The following is an 18,890-nucleotide window of genomic DNA, read 5'->3' on the forward strand; positions in this document are numbered from 1 at the left end:
TTTTTGACTTCTCTGAGTTCTCACATAGTTTTAGCCTATAAGTTAAGTTTGATGTAGTATGTGAACACTGTTTAAGTTTTTAAACATACCCTTCACTCTCCAGTCTGCACAGTCTATGAATGGAAACTATGTTGCATGTACATACATCCACCCATCTAGCCTGCAACAGTTTAGCCCTGCCCATTCATGTTAGGGTTATAAGGAGTGTTTCAGCATTGACTGCTGTTCAAATGAGCAAATCAGAATAGAGCTGATTCACATATATCAGTCGAAGTCAACAAAAACCTGATTAATTTTGAAGGGATAAAGAAAGGTTAGAAAATGGCCACATGAAAATGACTTGCACCTGATTTTGGTTTTTGAACTCTCACACTAATTTTAAGTACACCTCAGAAAACTTGTAGGATGTGGGTCCTTTATTATACGTTCACACAAAAAAGCTTTTAAATAACCACCAAACAGAGAAATAAGGAATTAAATGATTGATCATTTTCATATGAACAGGGAAGAAAAAATCTAGATGCTAAAACATCCAAAGTTAAATACTTTCTTAACATCAGCTGTTATGTGTGTTTACTACTTACAGCCAGCTGACACACACACATATACACAGTTAAGACATCCAACACATTAAGCATTACATTGTCTGGTTATTTGTAAATGTGTGTAGCTTAAAACACACAAGTATGTGTCTACAAATGCATTAGCTATTTTACACCTCAGCAATTCAGTGATTAAACTTGAGTGCATTCATATGTACATATGCGTGCATTTCTCTAAACTTGGCGTAGAGAATTATCACCCACAGGAGGCTGCTTTCATGTTTTGATTGCAAGTGGCTGATTGCTAGTACAAGTATGCAACATTTTTTCAAAAGCTCTGTAATTGAGTGCTATGAAAATATTAGCATACATTTCTACTCGGAAACCCAAAAGAGCTGTTTGCTCACATCTTGAAATGATCTGAAGGTATGCAGAAGAAATTTAACAGGAGATGACACCAGCTTTTCCAAGCTAATGTCTGTCTGAGTTGACTCTGTAATCACAGTAAAACCACAGCTTTAGAAATACAGAAGGAACTTCAATCATATCTAGCCTCAGGAGATCAGCAATGAAGAGGAGAGTGAATAGAGGGGAAAGGAAGATGTGCTGTGGAAAGGAAAAAAAAAATCTTGTGACATTGTGTGTGTTAATGGGAGGGGCTATCTATTGTCTAAAATGTCTCCATGTTGTCACTAATAAGTAGTAAAGGTTTATGGCATCATATAGTAACATAACACAATGGAGTTCATGCAGTCTTATTGTAGTACTATAGCACAACCTGACCTCTCTCTCATCCTGGTGAAGCCACTGTTTAGGGTCATCCTCCGTGGCCAGAAAAGCGATCAGGTCGAGCGCTGTAAGACGCGTCTGCCTTCGAGATGACACAAAGATCAGAACGGGCTTTGCGGGGGAATGACTGCGAATAGCTGTAAAGAAATACATTTATATTAGGAATAATGGTTATGTGCTTGTGTGTAGCACATCAAGTAGGAGAATCTGGTTGTTAGAAATCATGATCATCTCAGTGAAATAAACCTGTGACACTATTTTCTGCATGTATGTGTGTGGGTCTACAGTGGGACGGACTACAAAACTGTACCTTGGAAAACGGGCTTGTTCATGCTGGCCATGCGGGGACAGTAGTGCTGTCCAGGAAAACCATGGATGTGTACCTCCAATGGGACAGGCCGAACTGAGGGCCGGAAATTAAACAAGCCCATCTGAAAGAGAGAGAGGCAGTGAGGGAGGGAGAAAGGGAGACAGAGAGAGAAATGTAGTGACCAGCTGGCTCTGTGCCTGACAGTGTGGCCCATCTGGGGGTAATTACAGCCAGTCATTGTCCCCTGTTCTCAGAGCCCCGCTCTCACACAAGTGGCACAGGCCTGAGTGCGTGTGTGCACATATTTAAAGGGCTGGATAATGGATTGGGCAGGTAATGCCGTGCCCCAGTCCAAACAGCACCAAGCAGATTTATGGACAGCCTCTGGCCCCCTCCTGCCACTATCTATCTGCCAGCACGACGTCTCAGCAACCGTGGAACAACGTTTACATAACCACTGCTGCCTGCACTGTCTAGAGCCCTGCTACATGCCCCGAGTGCCAGCGTTCACAAATGCACACACAAGTGCACGCATAAAAGCATCTGTCCGTCATTGAGTAAGTACAAGAAAGTTTGTATGAATATTAGTCAGAGAGACTTTGATTTTCCAAAGTAAAAATGTTAATCACTTTCACTGCATGCACCATCATAGGCCAGACTCATTAAACACATACAAACCCCAGGAATCTAAACTCCTTAAACTTCAAAGGCCTGTATGTGAGTCCAAACTTAAAGTACTGATTTTTATAACTTCATTAATTTACAAATTAGTTATTTTGTAGCTTCTCAATAACTATCGTGTTTAAATATTGTAATTACCAAACAAAAAGTCATAAGATTAACAACTGTTAAACAGATGTAGGAAATGTGCAAACTTTCAATGAGCATGCATTTTGATTTAGGCCAAAAATAAATAAATAACATGCTGGTAATCATATGCAATTCAGATCTTGGAAACTTTTCCTTACATGTGAAAGAAAGTTTTCAAGGAACAAACAAAACTAGCCAGTCCATCTACGGTGGAATGAGATAAAATAAGGTAAGTAGATGGAAGTATAAGTTGCTATGGCGACCTTACCTGTCCAATGCCCAGCCAGTCCGCCAGGTCCCGTGCATTGGCCAACGCCGTGGATAAGCCAACCACTCGAACAGGCTTGGAGGTGTGTGATGAGATGAAGTTGGTCCTGGACACAATGACTTCAAGAACTGGCCCTCTGTCCTCCCCTATGAAGAGACATGGTGGTGACATAATGCAAATTAGGCAAAAACAAATCTACACTTACTGGGCACTTTATCAGGTACACCTACCTTGTTTCTGAAGTAATTTTCCATTTTAACTGACTCACTTTATCATCATCCACATAGATGTGCTTTGTAGTTCTACACTTTCAGATTGTAGTCTGCTGCAGTGGCACGAACTTTACTGACATGGTTGGAACATGGTTTCCACTTACTTTCCATTTTATTAGACATATGTACCTTATTGGTCCACCTTGTAGATGTAAAGTTGGAGATGATAGCTCATCTATTGCAGCACAGTTTATATTCATCCTCTAGTCATCCTCGAGTCCTTTATCACTGGTCAGCTTTGGACCTCAGGATGCTGTTGGCTGAATATTTTTGGTTGGTGGACTATTCTCAGCGTAGCAGTGATAAGGAGGTGTTAAAAAAACTCCAGCAGTACTGCTGTGTGAGATCCACTCTATGTAGCGCACACACGCACACGCGCACACACAACCATACCACCACCATGTCAGTGTCAGTATCGCTGCAGTGCTGAAAATGACCCATCACCCAAAGAATACCTGCTTTGTGGTGGTCGTGTAGGGGTCCTGACCTTTGAAGAACAGGGTAAAATGGACTAACAACAGATGCAAAGAAACAGCTGGCCTACAACCTGTAACTGCTGAACTACAAAGTGCACCTTTGAGTAGATACTATACTTAAACTAGGGTGGAAAAGTTTTACATTGTCCCATGAACGTGTATCCGTTTACCGAGCAAATGGATCTCGTCAATGATGAGAATTGACACTTTCTGGACATAGCTGCGGTTCTGCCAGCTGCGGCTGACTCCATCCCACTTCTCTGGTGTGGTGACAATCAGGTCTGCTTGTGCTATGGCCCGCATATCCGGTGTCACATCACCTGTCAGTTCTATCACTCTACACAGAGAGGGCAGAGAGGGAAAGGAAGATGTGATAAATACACACATTGTGGATGTGACATCAGGTGCACTCTGTTAATTACACCATCTAATGCAATCTCATTGTATGTACACCAAAGGTCACAATCAACCCACACCAGCATGTTTGCATCAAACGTCACACTCACAGCTCTAAGCCTCTTTCCTGCCAGCTCTAGTCTCATTTGCAGTTTGTGCAACAGCATGGACACAGTTAGATACAGACTTTTTTATTCATTCAAAGTTTTCTCAACATATCATGACAATTTCAAAACTTAAACAGAGTATTGCAAACTGAATAAGGCATTAAGCTGAGTGCATGATTACACCCCTGCTGTTCTGGGATTCTGAGGACAGCTGACTCAAATGAACTCACTTCCTCCCAAGCTTTTCCTCGATCCTGATCTTCCAGTCTTCTATCCTTTCTCTGACCAGTGCTTTCAGAGGAGCGATGTAGACCACCTGCAGACACAAAACGTAAGCATTGACTCCATTAACCAATCATATACAGTCAGAATGAAAACTAATAAAATAAAGAACAAGAATCACAGTCACAGACCTTGGAAGTAGGGTACTTGTTGAAGACCCGGAAGATGGCCATCTCTGCAGCGATGGTTTTTCCTGAGCCAGTGGGTGCCCCAAGCAGCACGTTGGTGTCAGTGTGGTAAAGTGTGTGGAAAATCTGTGTCTGAATGGGGTTGAAATGTGTGAACTTATACAGGCTTTCATACTCCCTGTTGCCCAGAGCTGTCACAGGCAGTGGCTGCAGGTCCAGGAGCTCTGTGAAGACCAAAAAGGATTTCAAACATTAATATAAATGTACTACAACAATAAAATGAAGGTCCCACCTGTGATCATATAATGTTCTTAATCATACAGCCTTGTAACACAAACAGTGAGTCTGTATTGGGCACAACAAAGGCTAACACTTGTAGGAATGGTTTTGAAATTAGCTGCTAGTGTTCCATCCTCATGTGGCAGACAGCATTCATCAGTGTGTGGATTCTACAAGATAATCATTATTGTAATGCTGGCCTAGGCAATACTGATAATGCAGAGGACTGCATTATGCAAAGGAGTTCAGTAACCAATAATAAAACTTGATGATATGCTGGTGTTTTGATGAGTCAAGGCATTTGCATGACCCAACAATAAACAACTTTGTAAACAACTTTGAGCAAATTAATGGAGCCTAGTATTTAACAGCTGGTTTTAATATATATCCTTGCTTGACAGAAGTCAGAGACTTAATTTATTGAATTTCAAAAATTCTAGAGATTTTTCTAAGTTGATCTTTTAGCAGAATTGCACCATTTTCAGGAGATAATTTAAAAAAGAAAATTGGACTCAAAATCACTCTTCTACCCAGTTATTTCAGATCTGAAAAAAGGCACAGTTGTTTCTGTCCATTCTTCCACTGTGAGAAATGTAGCGATGTGTAGCTGTCAAGACACCCTTACTGACAAAGAAAAAGATGAAAAGGAAGAAAAATTTGAAATTCAACTAAGAATTTAGAATTCTCAGTGTAAGAGTTTAGACCTCATCACGGAATGTGCTTGGTATTACTTGTTACTTGATTATGAAAAACGAAGACAACTTCCAACTCAACAACTTCTCTCAAAAAGAATGAAATCTGGAAAAACGCTAAAGAACTGAAAAAATTTTATCAATTTAGTTGAATACGCTTTACTTATTTGTTAAAGAAATGTTTTCTGCTATTTTTCTTGATGTTTAAATGAAAAAAGTTGTACTTAATCATCATTTTGACCTGAAGTTAAACAAAAATTAAGTGTGGCAACATAGTCTTGACAGTTTGTACATATCACGCAATTCTGAGACAAACCTGTGTGGGGGGGGTGTCTCTCAGGTAGGATGAGGTGCTGGAAGTTGATGATGCACACAGCTTCAGAGCCTAGCCAGCGGTCAGACACAGCGCGGATGTAGTACTGAGAAGGCATGGGCTCAAAGATTGGGATTGTGAACACCACCTGCTGTGGCTCCCCACTTACCACCTGGGGAAGGAGAGAGAGAGAGAGAGGAGGAGGAGGGGACAGAAAGGGGTAGAGAGAAAGAGAGAGAGGGGGAGGGAGAGAGTGAGAGAGAGGGAGGGAGGGGGAGAGAGTGAGAGAGAGGGAGGGAGGGAGTGAGGGGGAGGGAGGGAGGGAGAGAGCAAGAGGGAGGGAGGGAGAGAGCAAGAGGGAGGGAGGGAGGGAGGGAGGGAGAGAGAGAGCGAGCGAGCGAGCGAGAGGGAGGGACGGAGGGAGAGAGAGTGAGCGAGCGAGAGAGAGGGAGGGACAGAGGGAAAGAGTGAGAAAGAGAGGGAGGGAGGGAGAAGGGAGAGAGTGGGAGAGAGTGAGAGAGAGGGAGGGAGGGAGAGGGAGAGAGGGAGTGTGTGAGAGAGCGGGAGAGAGTGAGAGAGAGCCAGAGAGAGAGGGGGAGGGAGAGAGTGAGAGAGAGGGAGGGAGGGGGAGAGAGTGAGAGAGAGGGAGGGAGGGAGCGAGGGGGAGGGAGGGAGAGAGCAAGAGGGAGGGAGGGAGAGAGCAAGAGGGAGGGAGGGAGGGAGGGAGAGAGAGAGCGAGCGAGCGAGAGGGAGGGACGGAGGGAGAGAGAGTGAGCGAGCGAGAGAGAGGGAGGGACAGAGGGAAAGAGTGAGAAAGAGAGGGAGGGAGGGAGAAGGGAGAGAGTGGGAGAGAGTGAGAGAGAGGGAGGGAGGGAGAAGGGAGAGAGTGGGAGAGAGTGAGAGAGAGGGAGGGAGGGAGAGGGAGAGAGGGAGTGTGTGAGAGAGCGGGAGAGAGTGAGAGAGAGCCAGAGAGAGAGGGGGAGGGAGAGAGTGAGAGAGAGGGAGGGAGGGGGAGAGAGTGAGAGAGAGGGAGGGAGGGAGCGAGGGGGAGGGAGGGAGAGAGCAAGAGGGAGGGAGGGAGAGAGCAAGAGGGAGGGAGGGAGGGAGGGAGAGAGAGAGCGAGCGAGCGAGCGGGAGGGACGGAGGGAGAGAGAGTGAGCGAGCGAGAGAGAGGGAGGGACAGAGGGAAAGAGTGAGAAAGAGAGGGAGGGAGGGAGGGGAGAGAGTGAGAGAGAGGGAGAGAGGGAGTGAGAGAGAGGGGGAGGGAGGGACAGAACGAAAGGGAGGGAGTGAGAGGGAGAGAGGGTGGGAGGGAGAGAGTGCGGGGTAGGGTGGGGCAGAGCGAGAGGGAGGGAGCGAGAGGGAGGGACGGAGGGAGGGAGAGAGGGAGAGAGAGAGCGAGCGAGCGAGAGAGAGGCAGGGACAGAGGGAAAGAGTGAGAAAGAGAGGGAGGGAGGGAGGAGGGAGAGAGTGGGAGAGAGTGAGAGAGAGGGAGGGAGGGGGAGAGAGTGAGAGAGAGGGAGGGAGGGAGAGGGAGGGAGAGAGGGAGTGTGTGAGAGAGCGGGAGAGAGTGAGAGAGAGCCAGAGAGGGAGGGGGGGGGCAGAGAGGGAGGGGGGGGCAGAGAGGGAGGGGGGGAGAGAGGGAGGGGGGGATGGAGGGAAAGAGTGAGAGAGAAAGGGAGGGAGGAGGGAGAGAGTGATAGAGAGGGAGGGAGAGGGAGAGAGTGAGAGAGAGGGTGGGAGAAGGGGGAGAGAGTGAGAGAGAGGGTGGGAGAGAGAGAGGGTGGGAGGGAGAGAGGGAGGGAGAGATGGAGGGAAAGAGTGAGAGGGAGGGAGTGAGGGACAGAGCGAAAGGGAGGGAGAGGGAGAGAGTAAGAGAGAGGGAGGGAGGGGAGAGAGTAAGAGAGAGGGAGGGAGGGAGAGAGTGAGGGGGAGGGTGGGACAGAGAGAGGGAGGGAGTGAGAGGGAGGGAGGGAGGGAGTGAGAGGGAGGGGGAGGGAGGAACAGAGCGAGAGGGAGGGAATGAGAGGGAGGGAGGGAGTGAGAGGGAGGGACAGAGGGAGAGAGGGAGGGAGGGAGAGAGCGAGGGGGCGGGAGGGAGGGAAAGAGTGAGGGGGAGGGATGGAGGGTGAGACGGAGAGAGTGAGGGAGAGAGGGACGGAGGGAGAGAGGGAGTGAGAGGGAGGGAGGGAGAGAGTGAGGGGGAGGGTGGGACAGAGAGAGGGAGGGAGTGAGAGGGAGGGGGAGGGAGGAACAGAGCGAGAGGGAGGGAATGAGAGGGAGGGAGGGAGTGAGAGGGAGGGACAGAGGGAGAGAGGGAGGGAGTGAGTAAGAGAGAGGGAGGGAGGGAGGGAGGGGAGAGAGTGAGAGCGAGGGAGGGAGAGAGTAAGAGAGAGGGAGGGAGGGAGGGAGGGGAGAGAGTGAGAGCAAGGGAGGGAGAGAGTGAGAGAGGGAGGGAGGGAGTGAGAGAGAGGGGGAGGGAGGGACAGAACGAAAGGAGTGAGAGGGAGAGAGGGTGGGAGGGAGAGAGTGCGGGGTAGGGTGGGGCAGAGCGAGAGGGAGGGACGGAGGAAGAGAGAGCGAGCGAGCGAGAGAGAGGGAGGGAGAGAGGGAGGGAGTGAGAGGGAGGGAGGGAGGGAGTGAGAGGGAGGGGGAGGGAGGAACAGAGCGAGAGGGAGGGAATGAGAGGGAGGGAGGGAGTGAGAGGGAGGGACAGAGGGAGAGAGGGAGGGAGGGAGAGAGCGAGGGGGCGGGAGGGAGGGAAAGAGTGAGGGGGAGGGATGGAGGGTGAGACGGAGAGAGTGAGGGAGAGAGGGACGGAGGGAGAGAGGGAGTGAGAGGGAGGGAGGGAGAGAGTGAGGGGGAGGGTGGGACAGAGAGAGGGAGGGAGTGAGAGGGAGGGGGAGGGAGGAACAGAGCGAGAGGGAGGGAATGAGAGGGAGGGAGGGAGTGAGAGGGAGGGACAGAGGGAGAGAGGGAGGGAGTGAGTAAGAGAGAGGGAGGGAGGGAGGGAGGGGAGAGAGTGAGAGCGAGGGAGGGAGAGAGTAAGAGAGAGGGAGGGAGGGAGGGAGGGGAGAGAGTGAGAGCAAGGGAGGGAGAGAGTGAGAGAGGGAGGGAGGGAGTGAGAGAGAGGGGGAGGGAGGGACAGAACGAAAGGAGTGAGAGGGAGAGAGGGTGGGAGGGAGAGAGTGCGGGGTAGGGTGGGGCAGAGCGAGAGGGAGGGACGGAGGAAGAGAGAGCGAGCGAGCGAGAGAGAGGGAGGGACAGAGGGAAAGAGTGAGAAAGAGAGGGAGGGAGGGAGGAGGGAGAGAGTGGGAGAGAGTGAGAGAGAGGGAGGGAGGGGGAGAGAGTGAGAGAGAGGGAGGGAGGGAGAGAGGGAGTGTGTGAGAGAGCGGGAGAGAGTGAGAGAGAGCCAGAGAGGGAGGGGGGGGGGGGGGGTCAGAGAGGGAGGGGGGGTGGAGGGAAAGAGTGAGAGAGGGAGGGAGGGAGGAGGGAGAGAGTGAGAGAGAGGGAGGGAGGGAGTGAGAGAGAGGGGGAGGGAGGGACAGAACGAAAGGAGTGAGAGGGAGAGAGGGTGGGAGGGAGAGAGTGCGGGGTAGGGTGGGGCAGAGCGAGAGGGAGGGAGCGAGAGGGAGGGACGGAGGGAGGGAGGGAGAGAGAGAGCGAGCGAGAGAGAGGGAGGGACGGAGGAAGAGAGAGCGAGCGAGCGAGAGAGAGGGAGGGACAGAGGGAAAGAGTGAGAAAGAGAGGGAGGGAGGGAGGAGGGAGAGAGTGGGAGAGAGTGAGAGAGAGGGAGGGAGGGGGAGAGAGTGAGAGAGAGAGGGAGGGAGGGAGAGAGGGAGTGTGTGAGAGAGCGGGAGAGAGTGAGAGAGAGCCAGAGAGGGAGGGGGGGGGTCAGAGAGGGAGGGGGGGGTGGAGGGAAAGAGTGAGAGAGGGAGGGAGGGAGGAGGGAGAGAGTGATAGAGAGGGAGGGAGAGTGAGAGAGTGAGAGAGAGGGTGGAAGAAGGGGGAGAGAGTGAGAGAGAGGGTGGGAGTGAGAGAGGGTGGGAGGGAGAGAGGGAGGGAGAGATGGAGGGAAAGAGTGAGATGGAGGGAGTGAGGGACAGAGCGAGAGGGAGGGAGAGGGAGAGAGTAAGAGAGAGGGAGGGAGGGGAGAGAGTAAGAGAGAGGGAGGGAGGGAGAGAGTGAGGGGGAGGGTGGGACAGAGAGAGGGAGGGAGTGAGAGGGAGGGAGGGAGGGAGTGAGAGGGAGGGGGAGGGAGGAACAGAGCGAGAGGGAGGGAATGAGAGGGAGGGAGGGAGTGAGAAGGAGGGACAGAGGGAGAGAGGGAGGGAGGGAGAGAGCGAGGGGGCGGGAGGGAGGGAAAGAGTGAGGGGGAGGGATGGAGGGTGAGACGGAGAGAGTGAGGGAGAGAGGGACGGAGGGAGAGAGGGAGTGAGGAAGGGACGGACGGAGGGAGAGTGAGAGAGAGGGAGGGAGGGAGAGGGAGGGAGAGAGGGAGTGTGTGAGAGAGCGGGAGAGAGTGAGAGAGAGCCAGAGAGGGAGGGGGGGGGCCAGAGAGGGGGGGGGGGGGGTGGAGGGAAAGAGTGAGAGAGGGAGGGAGGGAGGAGGGAGAGAGTGATAGAGAGGGAGGGAGAAGGAGAGAGTGAGAGAGAGGGTGGGAGAAGGGGGAGAGAGTGAGAGAGAGGGAGGGAGAGATGGAGGGAAAGAGTGAGAGGGAGGGAGTGAGGGACAGAGCGAGAGGGAGGGAGAGGGAGAGAGTAAGAGAGAGGGAGGGAGGGGAGAGAGTGAGAGAGAGGGAGGGAGGGAGAGAGTGAGGGGAGGGTGGGACAGAGAGAGGGAGGGAGTGAGAGGGAGGGAGAGGGAGGGGGAGGGAGGAACAGAGCGAGAGGGAGGGAATGAGAGGGAGGGAGGGAGTGAGAGGGAGGGACAGAGGGAGAGAGGGAGGGAGGGAGAGAGCGAGGGGGCGGGAGGGAGGGAAAGAGTGAGGGGGAGGGATGGAGGGTGAGACAGAGAGAGTGAGGGAGAGAGGGACGGAGGGAGAGAGGGAGTGAGGAAGGGACGGACGGAGGGAGAGAGGGAGGGAGGGATGGACAGAGGGAGAGAGGGAGGGAGGGATGGACGGAGGGAGAGAGCGAGAAAGAGGGAGGGAGGGACGGAGCGAGAAAGAGGGAGGGAGGGAGGGAGGGAGCGAGAGAGAGGGAGGGACGGAGGGAAAGAGTGAGAGAGAGGGAGGGTGTGAGAGGGAGAGCGTGGGAGGGAGTGAGGGAGAGATTGAGGGAAAGAGGGTGAGAGAAAGAGGGAGGGAGGGAGGGAGGGGAGAGAGTGAGAGCGAGGGAGGGAGAGAGTGAGAGAGAGGGAGGGAGGGAGTGAGAGGGAGGGGGAGGGAGGGACAGAGCGAGAGGGAGGGAATGAGAGGGAGGGAGGGAGTGAGAGGGAGGGACAGAGGGAGAGAGGGAGGGAGGGAGAGAGCGAGGGGGAGGGAAGGAGGTAAAGAGTGAGGGGGAGGGACGGAGGGTGAGACGGAGAGAGTGAGGGAGAGAGGGACGGAGGGAGAGAGGGAGTGAGGAAAGGACGGACGGAGGGAGAGAGGGAGGGAGGGATGGACAGAGGCAGAGAGGGAGGGAGGGATGGATGGAGGGAGAGAGCGAGAAAGAGGGAGGGAGGGATAGAGCGAGAAAGAGGGAGGGAGGGAGGGAGGGAGCGAGAGAGAGGGAGGGACGGAGGGAAAGAGTGAGAGAGAGGGAGGGTGTGAGAGGGAGAGCGTGGGAGGGAGTGAGGGAGAGATTGAGGGAAAGAGGGTGAGAGAAAGAGGGAGGGAGAGGAAGGGAGAGAGAAAGAGGGAGGGAGAAGAAGGGAGAGAGAGGGAGGGAGGGAGAGAGTGAGGGGGAGGGAGGGAATGAGAGGGAGGGAGGGAGTGAGAGGGAGGGACAGAGGGAGAGAGGGAGGGAGGAAGAGAGCGAGGGGGAGGGAGGGAGGAAAAGAGTGAGGGGGAGGGACGGAGGGTGAGACGGAGAGATTGAGGGAGAGAGGGACGGAGGGACAGAGGGAGAGAGGAAGGGACGGACGTAGGGAGAAAGGGAGGGAGGGATGGACAGAGGCAGAGAGGGAGGGAGGGATGGACGGAGGGAGAGAGCGAGAAAGAGGGAGGGAGGGATAGAGCGAGAAAGAGGGAGGGAGGGAGGGAGCGAGAGGGAGGGACAGAGGGAGAGAGGGAGGGAGGAAGGGACGGACGGAGGGAGAGTGAGAGAGAGGGAGGGAGGGAGAGGGAGGGAGAGAGGGAGTGTGTGAGAGAGCGGGAGAGAGTGAGAGAGAGCCAGAGAGGGAGGGGGGGGAGCCAGAGAGGGGGGGGGGGGGTGGAGGGAAAGAGTGAGAGAGGGAGGGAGGGAGGAGGGAGAGAGTGATAGAGAGGGAGGGAGAAGGAGAGAGTGAGAGAGAGGGTGGGAGAAGGGGGAGAGAGTGAGAGAGAGGGAGGGAGAGATGGAGGGAAAGAGTGAGAGGGAGAGAGTGAGGGACAGAGCGAGAGGGAGGGAGAGGGAGAGAGTAAGAGAGAGGGAGGGAGGGGAGAGAGTGAGAGAGAGGGAGGGAGGGAGAGAGTGAGGGGAGGGTGGGACAGAGAGAGGGAGGGAGTGAGAGGGAGGGAGGGAGGGAGTGAGAGGGAGGGGGAGGGAGGAACAGAGCGAGAGGGAGGGAATGAGAGGGAGGGAGGGAGTGAGAGGGAGGGACAGAGGGAGAGAGGGAGGGAGGGAGAGAGCGAGGGGGCGGGAGGGAGGGAAAGAGTGAGGGGGAGGGATGGAGGGTGAGACAGAGAGAGTGAGGGAGAGAGGGACGGAGGGAGAGAGGGAGTGAGGAAGGGACGGACGGAGGGAGAGAGGGAGGGATGGACAGAGGGAGAGAGGGATGGACGGAGGGAGAGAGCGAGAAAGAGGGAGGGAGGGACGGAGCGAGAGAGAGGGAGGGAGGGAGGAGGGAGAGAGTGAGAGAGAGGGAGGGTGTGAGAGAGAGGGAGGGTGTGAGAGGGAGAGCGTGAGAGGGAGGGAGAGAGGGAGGGAGAGAGATGGAGGGAAAGAGTGAGAGGGAAGGAGAGGGAGAGAGTAAGAGAGAGGGAGGGAGGGAGGGGAGAGAGTGAGAGCGAGGGAGGGAGAGAGTGAGAGAGAGGGAGGGAGGGAGTGAGAGGGAGGGGGAGGGAGGGACAGAGCGAGAGGGAGGGAATGAGAGGGAGGGAGGGAGTGAGAGGGAGGGACAGAGGGAGAGAGGGAGGGAGGGAGAGAGCGAGGGGGAGGGAGGGAGGGAAAGAGTGAGGGGGAGGGACGGAGGGTGAGACGGAGAGAGTGAGGGAGAGAGGGACGGAGGGAGAGAGGGAGTGAGGAAAGGACGGACGGAGGGAGAGAGGGAGGGAGGGATGGACAGAGGCAGAGAGGGAGGGAGGGATGGACGGAGGGAGAGAGCGAGAAAGAGGGAGGGAGGGATAGAGCGAGAAAGAGGGAGGGAGGGAGGGAGGGAGCGAGAGAGAGGGAGGGACGGAGGGAAAGAGTGAGAGAGAGGGAGGGTGTGAGAGGGAGAGCGTGGGAGGGAGTGAGGGAGAGATTGAGGGAAAGGAAGGGAGAGAGAAAGAGGGAGGGAGAAGAAGGGAGAGAGAGGGAGGGAGGGAGAGAGTGAGGGGGAGGGAGGGAATGAGAGGGAGGGAGGGAGTGAGAGGGAGGGACAGAGGGAGAGAGGGAGGGAGGAAGAGAGCGAGGGGGAGGGAGGGAAGAAAAGAGTGAGGGGGAGGGACGGAGGGTGAGATGGAGAGATTGAGGGAGAGAGGGACGGAGGGACAGAGGGAGTGAGGAAGGGACGGACGTAGGGAGAAAGGGAGGGAGGGATGGACAGAGGCAGAGAGGGAGGGAGGGATGGACGGAGGGAGAGAGCGAGAAAGAGGGAGGGAGGGATAGAGCGAGAAAGAGGGAGGGAGGGAGGGAGCGAGAGGGAGGGACAGAGGGAGAGAGGGAGGGAGGAAGAGAGCGAGGGGGAGGGAGGGAGGAAAAGAGTGAGGGGGAGGGACGGAGGGTGAGACGGAGAGATTGAGGGAGAGAGGGACGGAGGGACAGAGGGAGTGAGGAAGGGACGGACGTAGGGAGAGAGGGAGGGAGGGATGGACAGAGGCAGAGAGGGAGGGAGGGATGGACGGAGGGAGAGAGCGAGAAAGAGGGAGGGAGGGATAGAGCGAGAAAGAGGGAGGGAGGGAGGGAGCGAGAGAGAGGGAGGGACGGAGGGAAAGAGTGAGAGAGAGGGAGGGTGTGAGAGGGAGAGCGTGATAGGGAGGGAGAGAGTTAGAGAGGGTGAGAGAGGGTGAGAGAGGGAGGGAGGGAGGATGAGAGAAAGAGGGAGGGAGAGGAAGGGAGCGAGAGAGAGGGAGGGACGGAGGAAAAGAGTGAGAGAGAGGGAGGGTGTGAGAGGGAGAGCGTGATAGGGAGGGAGAGAGTTAGAGAGGGTGAGAGAGGGTGAGAGAGGGAGGGAGGGAGAGGAAGGGAGAGAGAAAGAGGGAGGGAAAGGAAGGGAGAGATAGAGAGGGAGGGAGAGAGTGAGAGAGGGTGAGAGAGAGGGAGAAAGAGGGTGAGAGAGAGGGTGAGAGAGAGGGAGAAAGAGGGTGAGAGAGAGAGAGGGAGAGAGAACAATTCAGAGAGTGTTACATGAATTTTTTCTTTGAAATAAAACAGACTGAATTTCTAAGGCAAGGCAATATGAAATTATTGTTTTATTAAATTTGATTAAACTTTTACAACAAACTCTACGTGGATTCCCCTCATATCCTACACTGAACAATTCTTACCTTGATACACAATATAAAACTTGCTATTTGGTTGAGATGTATTTAGTACAAATAATCAAAACTGTACTGAACTGAATAACTTATTGTTACATCAAAATCACCAATAAATAAAGAATATTTTTGTCTTCAAAATAAACAGTTCAGATTTAGCATCAGGTGGTTCTATTGTCTGGTCCTCACCTGTTTCTTCTGCAGGAGGAAGTACTCAGAGTGGTAAATATGGTCATTGATGGGGTCCTCCACCCACAGCCACCACGGCTCTCCGACTGAGCCATGCACCTGGGGGAGAGATAATGAGGTGGAAGGCTAAAAAAAGTGGGTGTGACTTTGTGTGCCATATTGCTGCTCATCTGAAGAATGATCCCAGAAAGCATGAGGGCAGGTTGTCTCTTATGAGTGCTGAGGGAGGAAACTGTTGCAGCATTCATAGATAAAACTGTAATGAGTTTGTGGATAGCGAAAAACATACACTCTTATCAGAAGCCCAGTGTACACGGTTGCTGCTTTGCATCTGAAGAGGTCTGCGGAGCTGCTGTGTGTAAGTTTACACTGAGATCAGTGCTAAGCTTTGGGGTGTTTTGTTACAACTCTCCCACGAGCCGAGCACGCACCACTAATCGGACGCAAACATTCATCTTCCCCATTCAGGCATGCCTTCCTGGTGGCGCTACAAAAGTCCTCCAATTCCTGCTGGAGCTCGGCTCAAGCTATGCCCTAATCTGGTTCTAATCCTGCTCTCCTTTCTCCTGGGAATTTCTCTCAGGTCCAACAACATGACAATGTAGGCCCTGAAAACATGGAGGACATGTTCAGATTAAGCAGATATGAGCATAGCTGAACTCTCTACTGGAATTAATGCTGACAGATTAGACAAGATTTCTTAATCTGAATCTCTAAACCCAAAATCTAAACAGCCCAATTCAGATTAAAACATTGAAGGCAGATGTGAATGGGGGCTATTCTCAGGGAACTAGCTCAGTATAGCATGTATGCTTACTTTGAAAATACGTATGGAGTTCAGAATCATGACACAAATCAGCCTGACAAGCAACTTCACTCCCGGGAAGATAATTAACCAGGCAAAAAAGTAGAATTGATGACAGTAATATTAAGAGGTGTGAGTAAGGTCAGATGAGAAGTTTGACAATGTAAAAAAAATTGCAGCTACTACTTAATGAAGTCTGTTTATTTTCAAAAGCAAGTCTCCCTGCAGCGGGATTGACACATGCGCCTTGAGTCGGCTAAGAGCAAAAAGCAGGCGAAACACACGGACAGTTCAAATCCACAGGCTGTTTCCTTTTAGCTGCTTTTCCACAGCTAAAGATCTAACATTGTGGCATGTCACCTACTGTACATTTCTGATTAAAGAGAATGGGAGGAAAAGCAGAAAACTAAAATCAAACTAAAATGAGCACACAGATCTAACCGGAGATACATACAGCAAGACCAAGCAAAGTAAATAAGAAAGAAGCAAGTAAGCAAGAATGACAGCTAACAGGAAAGACAGCAAAGGAAAGGTAGCAGGATAGAAATCAAGAATGAAAGATAGTAGAAAAAGAAACAAGTAAATGACCACTAGGATTGTCAGCCTGCAGGGGTATATGCCTAGTAAAGCATTATGAATGTCAGTAATGTACAAAACAAAACCAAACAGAAAAAAAACAAAAAAAAAAATGTTTAAAAAACAGAATGTTTCGGCAATGATGGGCTGAGGCTGTTATGAGCAAAAAATGTGGATGGGGTGGGGGCTGAATCAGGGGCCAGATGCTGGCTGTTGAGCTGGAAGCTCCTATAAGGCACTGGAGTGAGACACACAAGAAACTGCACAAGAAGGACACACAGGGTCCATCTGGGGCCCCCTGCCACACACACACACACACACACACACACACACACACACACACCCTTGTCTCCCACTCTACAGAACAATAGCAGCAACACTCTGGCCATTCTAGCCTCTGTGATCTTAAACAAGGGGAGGGAAGGACAGATTAAGCCTCCCTTAAGCTTCACTAAGCCAAGATAGGGGTACATGTGTGTGCGCGTGTGCCTACACCAGCATGTAGTTTCAAGTAATGCAAAGAAATATCTATTTGCACCGTTGCAGAATACGGCAGATGCTCCAAAGACAAAGCAAGCATTATTTTCCGCACAGGCTGCGGTTGCCATAGTTACCTGGTCATTCCACCTGAAGTCGGGGGTAATGGTGAGGCGAACGCGAAGGACAGTTCGTGTGATAGGCTGAATGGTAGCCTCCATCAAGATGGCAGGAATCTGGTGGACACACTGTTTCACCTTCAGCCCGATGTTCACATGGTGCAACATGTGACCTGTATCCATAGACATAGAGCATTTCACTAAATCTCTTTTTCACATGCATTTAAACAGTCTTGTGCAAAAATCTTTAAAAAACCTCATTAAATTAAAAAAATCCAGTCAAAATGGCCAGTAATTTTAAGGTCCTTTTTTGACCAGAATTGACTGTGATATTTCTGAAGAGTATATATCTAAGGTAAACCACTTGCAGCAAGACACAAAATCAATAAACGGTAACTGAAAACTATGAATTCCAAAAATTATTAAAATGTACAGAGAAAACGGGACTCCTAACAATCATGCATGACCTGGCAAGACCACCAAAACTGCTCCACTCTTGCTTTAGATCTGAAAACATACACAGGTGTTTCTGTCCATCCTTGCACTGTAAGAGGACAACTCAACACTATGGGTCTGAAAGGATGAGTTAAGAATTTGTTGTGTTACTGAGAAAATTAAACCTTAACATCACTGAATGTGTCTGGGATTACTTGGATATAGAGAAGCAGAAAATACAACCAACTTCTAAGACTGAACTTTGGAGGTGTGGACGATATAATTGCAAATGACTTTTAAAAAATAAAAGTCTCCCAAAAAGCAGATGTAATTAAGTCAAAGTGTTTACACAACAACTACTGAAATTTTTGATATTTAGTTGTTGAGGCTTCTATGTAACTTTCAGTTAAAAACATATATTCCGATTTGTTCCTGAAGCTGAGAAATGAGGTGAAGCTTGTACCTTACAGGCCTCTGAATTTGTACAGCACTGTAAACATACCAGAACACTTATCACTAATATAATACTGTTTGATGACAATCTCCTAGTTTCTGAAGACCTAAAGCAGGGTTGAGAAAGTCTGGTCCTGGAGTCTAGCACAGTTTGGAGTTTTTCCTGCCCAAATGGAGCTGATTCAACACACGTCTTAATTTCTAGGCTTTTAATTATGTGCTAAAGGAACAGAACATTAGATCTCTATGACTGGAATTTCATGCTGTTTACCTAAATAATTTTACACATCATAGGATAATGCACAGTTCTGGTGACTGAAAAGCCTAGTGCTACTGCAGACTGACCTATCTCGTCCTTCTGCATGTCTTTAAGCTTGTCCACAGTAAGCTTCCTCTCCTCCAGCCTGGACAGCACAGAGCTGGGCAGTGTGGTAAATTGGCGCAGGGGGTGGGCCCAGCCCCACAGACGCTTGTCAATCACTTTGCACAGGTTTAGCAGTCTGTAGGTCATTGCCGGCCAGCGCTTCCTCAGAGCGATCTCAAAGAGCGCTCTCACAATACGAGCAGCATTCTAGAACAACATTCAGAGCAACCATGTCAATACATTACCAAAGTATACAGATAAAACAGAAGAGGTAAAAGGCAAATATTAAATATTATAAGAAGCAACGAAAACCATTTTCTTTTTCACTGTCAGGAATTTTGAACATATACAGTCAAGTTCTATAGTTCACAGGCTAAATGTTTCCTTGTTTGATTGGTATGGTCTGAGTTATAGAGCGTTTGTAAGGTCTGACGGGGGGGATCTATAAGTTGTGGCTGAATTCAAATAGAAAGGTAATGGATGTCACTGCTCTGATTGATTGGTCTTAACTTGCCCCGATCAACTGGCCAGAACAGCTGTTTTGTGTGAGCATGTGTGTGTGTTGGGGGGTTGATAGAGGGGACACCTGCTGGTCCAGATGTTCATCTGCTGCTGGTTTACTGGCCACAAGGGCCACCAAGCTCTTTCATCAGCCTACACCAGCAGTCCTTCTCAATGGCAACAGAAGAGCAGGACGATCCCTGTGATCCCATTTAAAACACTCAAATGGAAACAAGGCATGGCAATTGGGTAATGTGCCTTCATAAACCTTTTTCTGCTCATGGTCAGATGAGTCTTGAAGCCTGGGTGATGGGTTGTGAGGGTTTCACATGAGGTGAGGAGTTCTTACAGTGCTCCCTCAAAGCCTAGAGTAAAGTCTAGGATGAAGCTCAATTGAGATCTTCACCTTCTCACAGTTGCTAAAGCTATCGAGAAGCTATCTGTCTCTTATGGTTATGTGAGCAACCGCAGGCAGGAGCATCAGGGATGGCTTTAGTCTGGATT

General features: G+C 51.2%; 1 protein-coding gene across 3 annotated transcripts in view; it reads right to left on the reverse strand.

Moving 5' to 3' along the window:
* Window positions 1–18,890, reverse strand: part of ascc3 (activating signal cointegrator 1 complex subunit 3) — a 149,869-nt gene that overhangs the window by 22,270 nt on the left and 108,709 nt on the right. For all 3 annotated transcript variants that reach the window (XM_037537204.1, XM_017708223.2, XM_037537203.1), the window contains 10 exons: window positions 17,867–18,092; window positions 16,652–16,806; window positions 14,657–14,755; window positions 5,668–5,836; window positions 4,384–4,604; window positions 4,201–4,286; window positions 3,638–3,804; window positions 2,720–2,865; window positions 1,642–1,762; window positions 1,326–1,468 (listed from right to left, as the gene is read on the reverse strand). In XM_037537204.1, the coding sequence (XP_037393101.1) occupies window positions 1,326–1,468; window positions 1,642–1,762; window positions 2,720–2,865; window positions 3,638–3,804; window positions 4,201–4,286; window positions 4,384–4,604; window positions 5,668–5,836; window positions 14,657–14,755; window positions 16,652–16,806; window positions 17,867–18,092 (1,533 nt within the window). The remainder of the gene's footprint in view (window positions 1–1,325; window positions 1,469–1,641; window positions 1,763–2,719; window positions 2,866–3,637; window positions 3,805–4,200; window positions 4,287–4,383; window positions 4,605–5,667; window positions 5,837–14,656; window positions 14,756–16,651; window positions 16,807–17,866; window positions 18,093–18,890) is intronic.

The sequence above is a fragment of the Pygocentrus nattereri genome, chromosome 3, assembly GCF_015220715.1.
Source record: "Pygocentrus nattereri isolate fPygNat1 chromosome 3, fPygNat1.pri, whole genome shotgun sequence".
Classification (NCBI taxonomy): domain Eukaryota; kingdom Metazoa; phylum Chordata; class Actinopteri; order Characiformes; family Serrasalmidae; genus Pygocentrus; species Pygocentrus nattereri.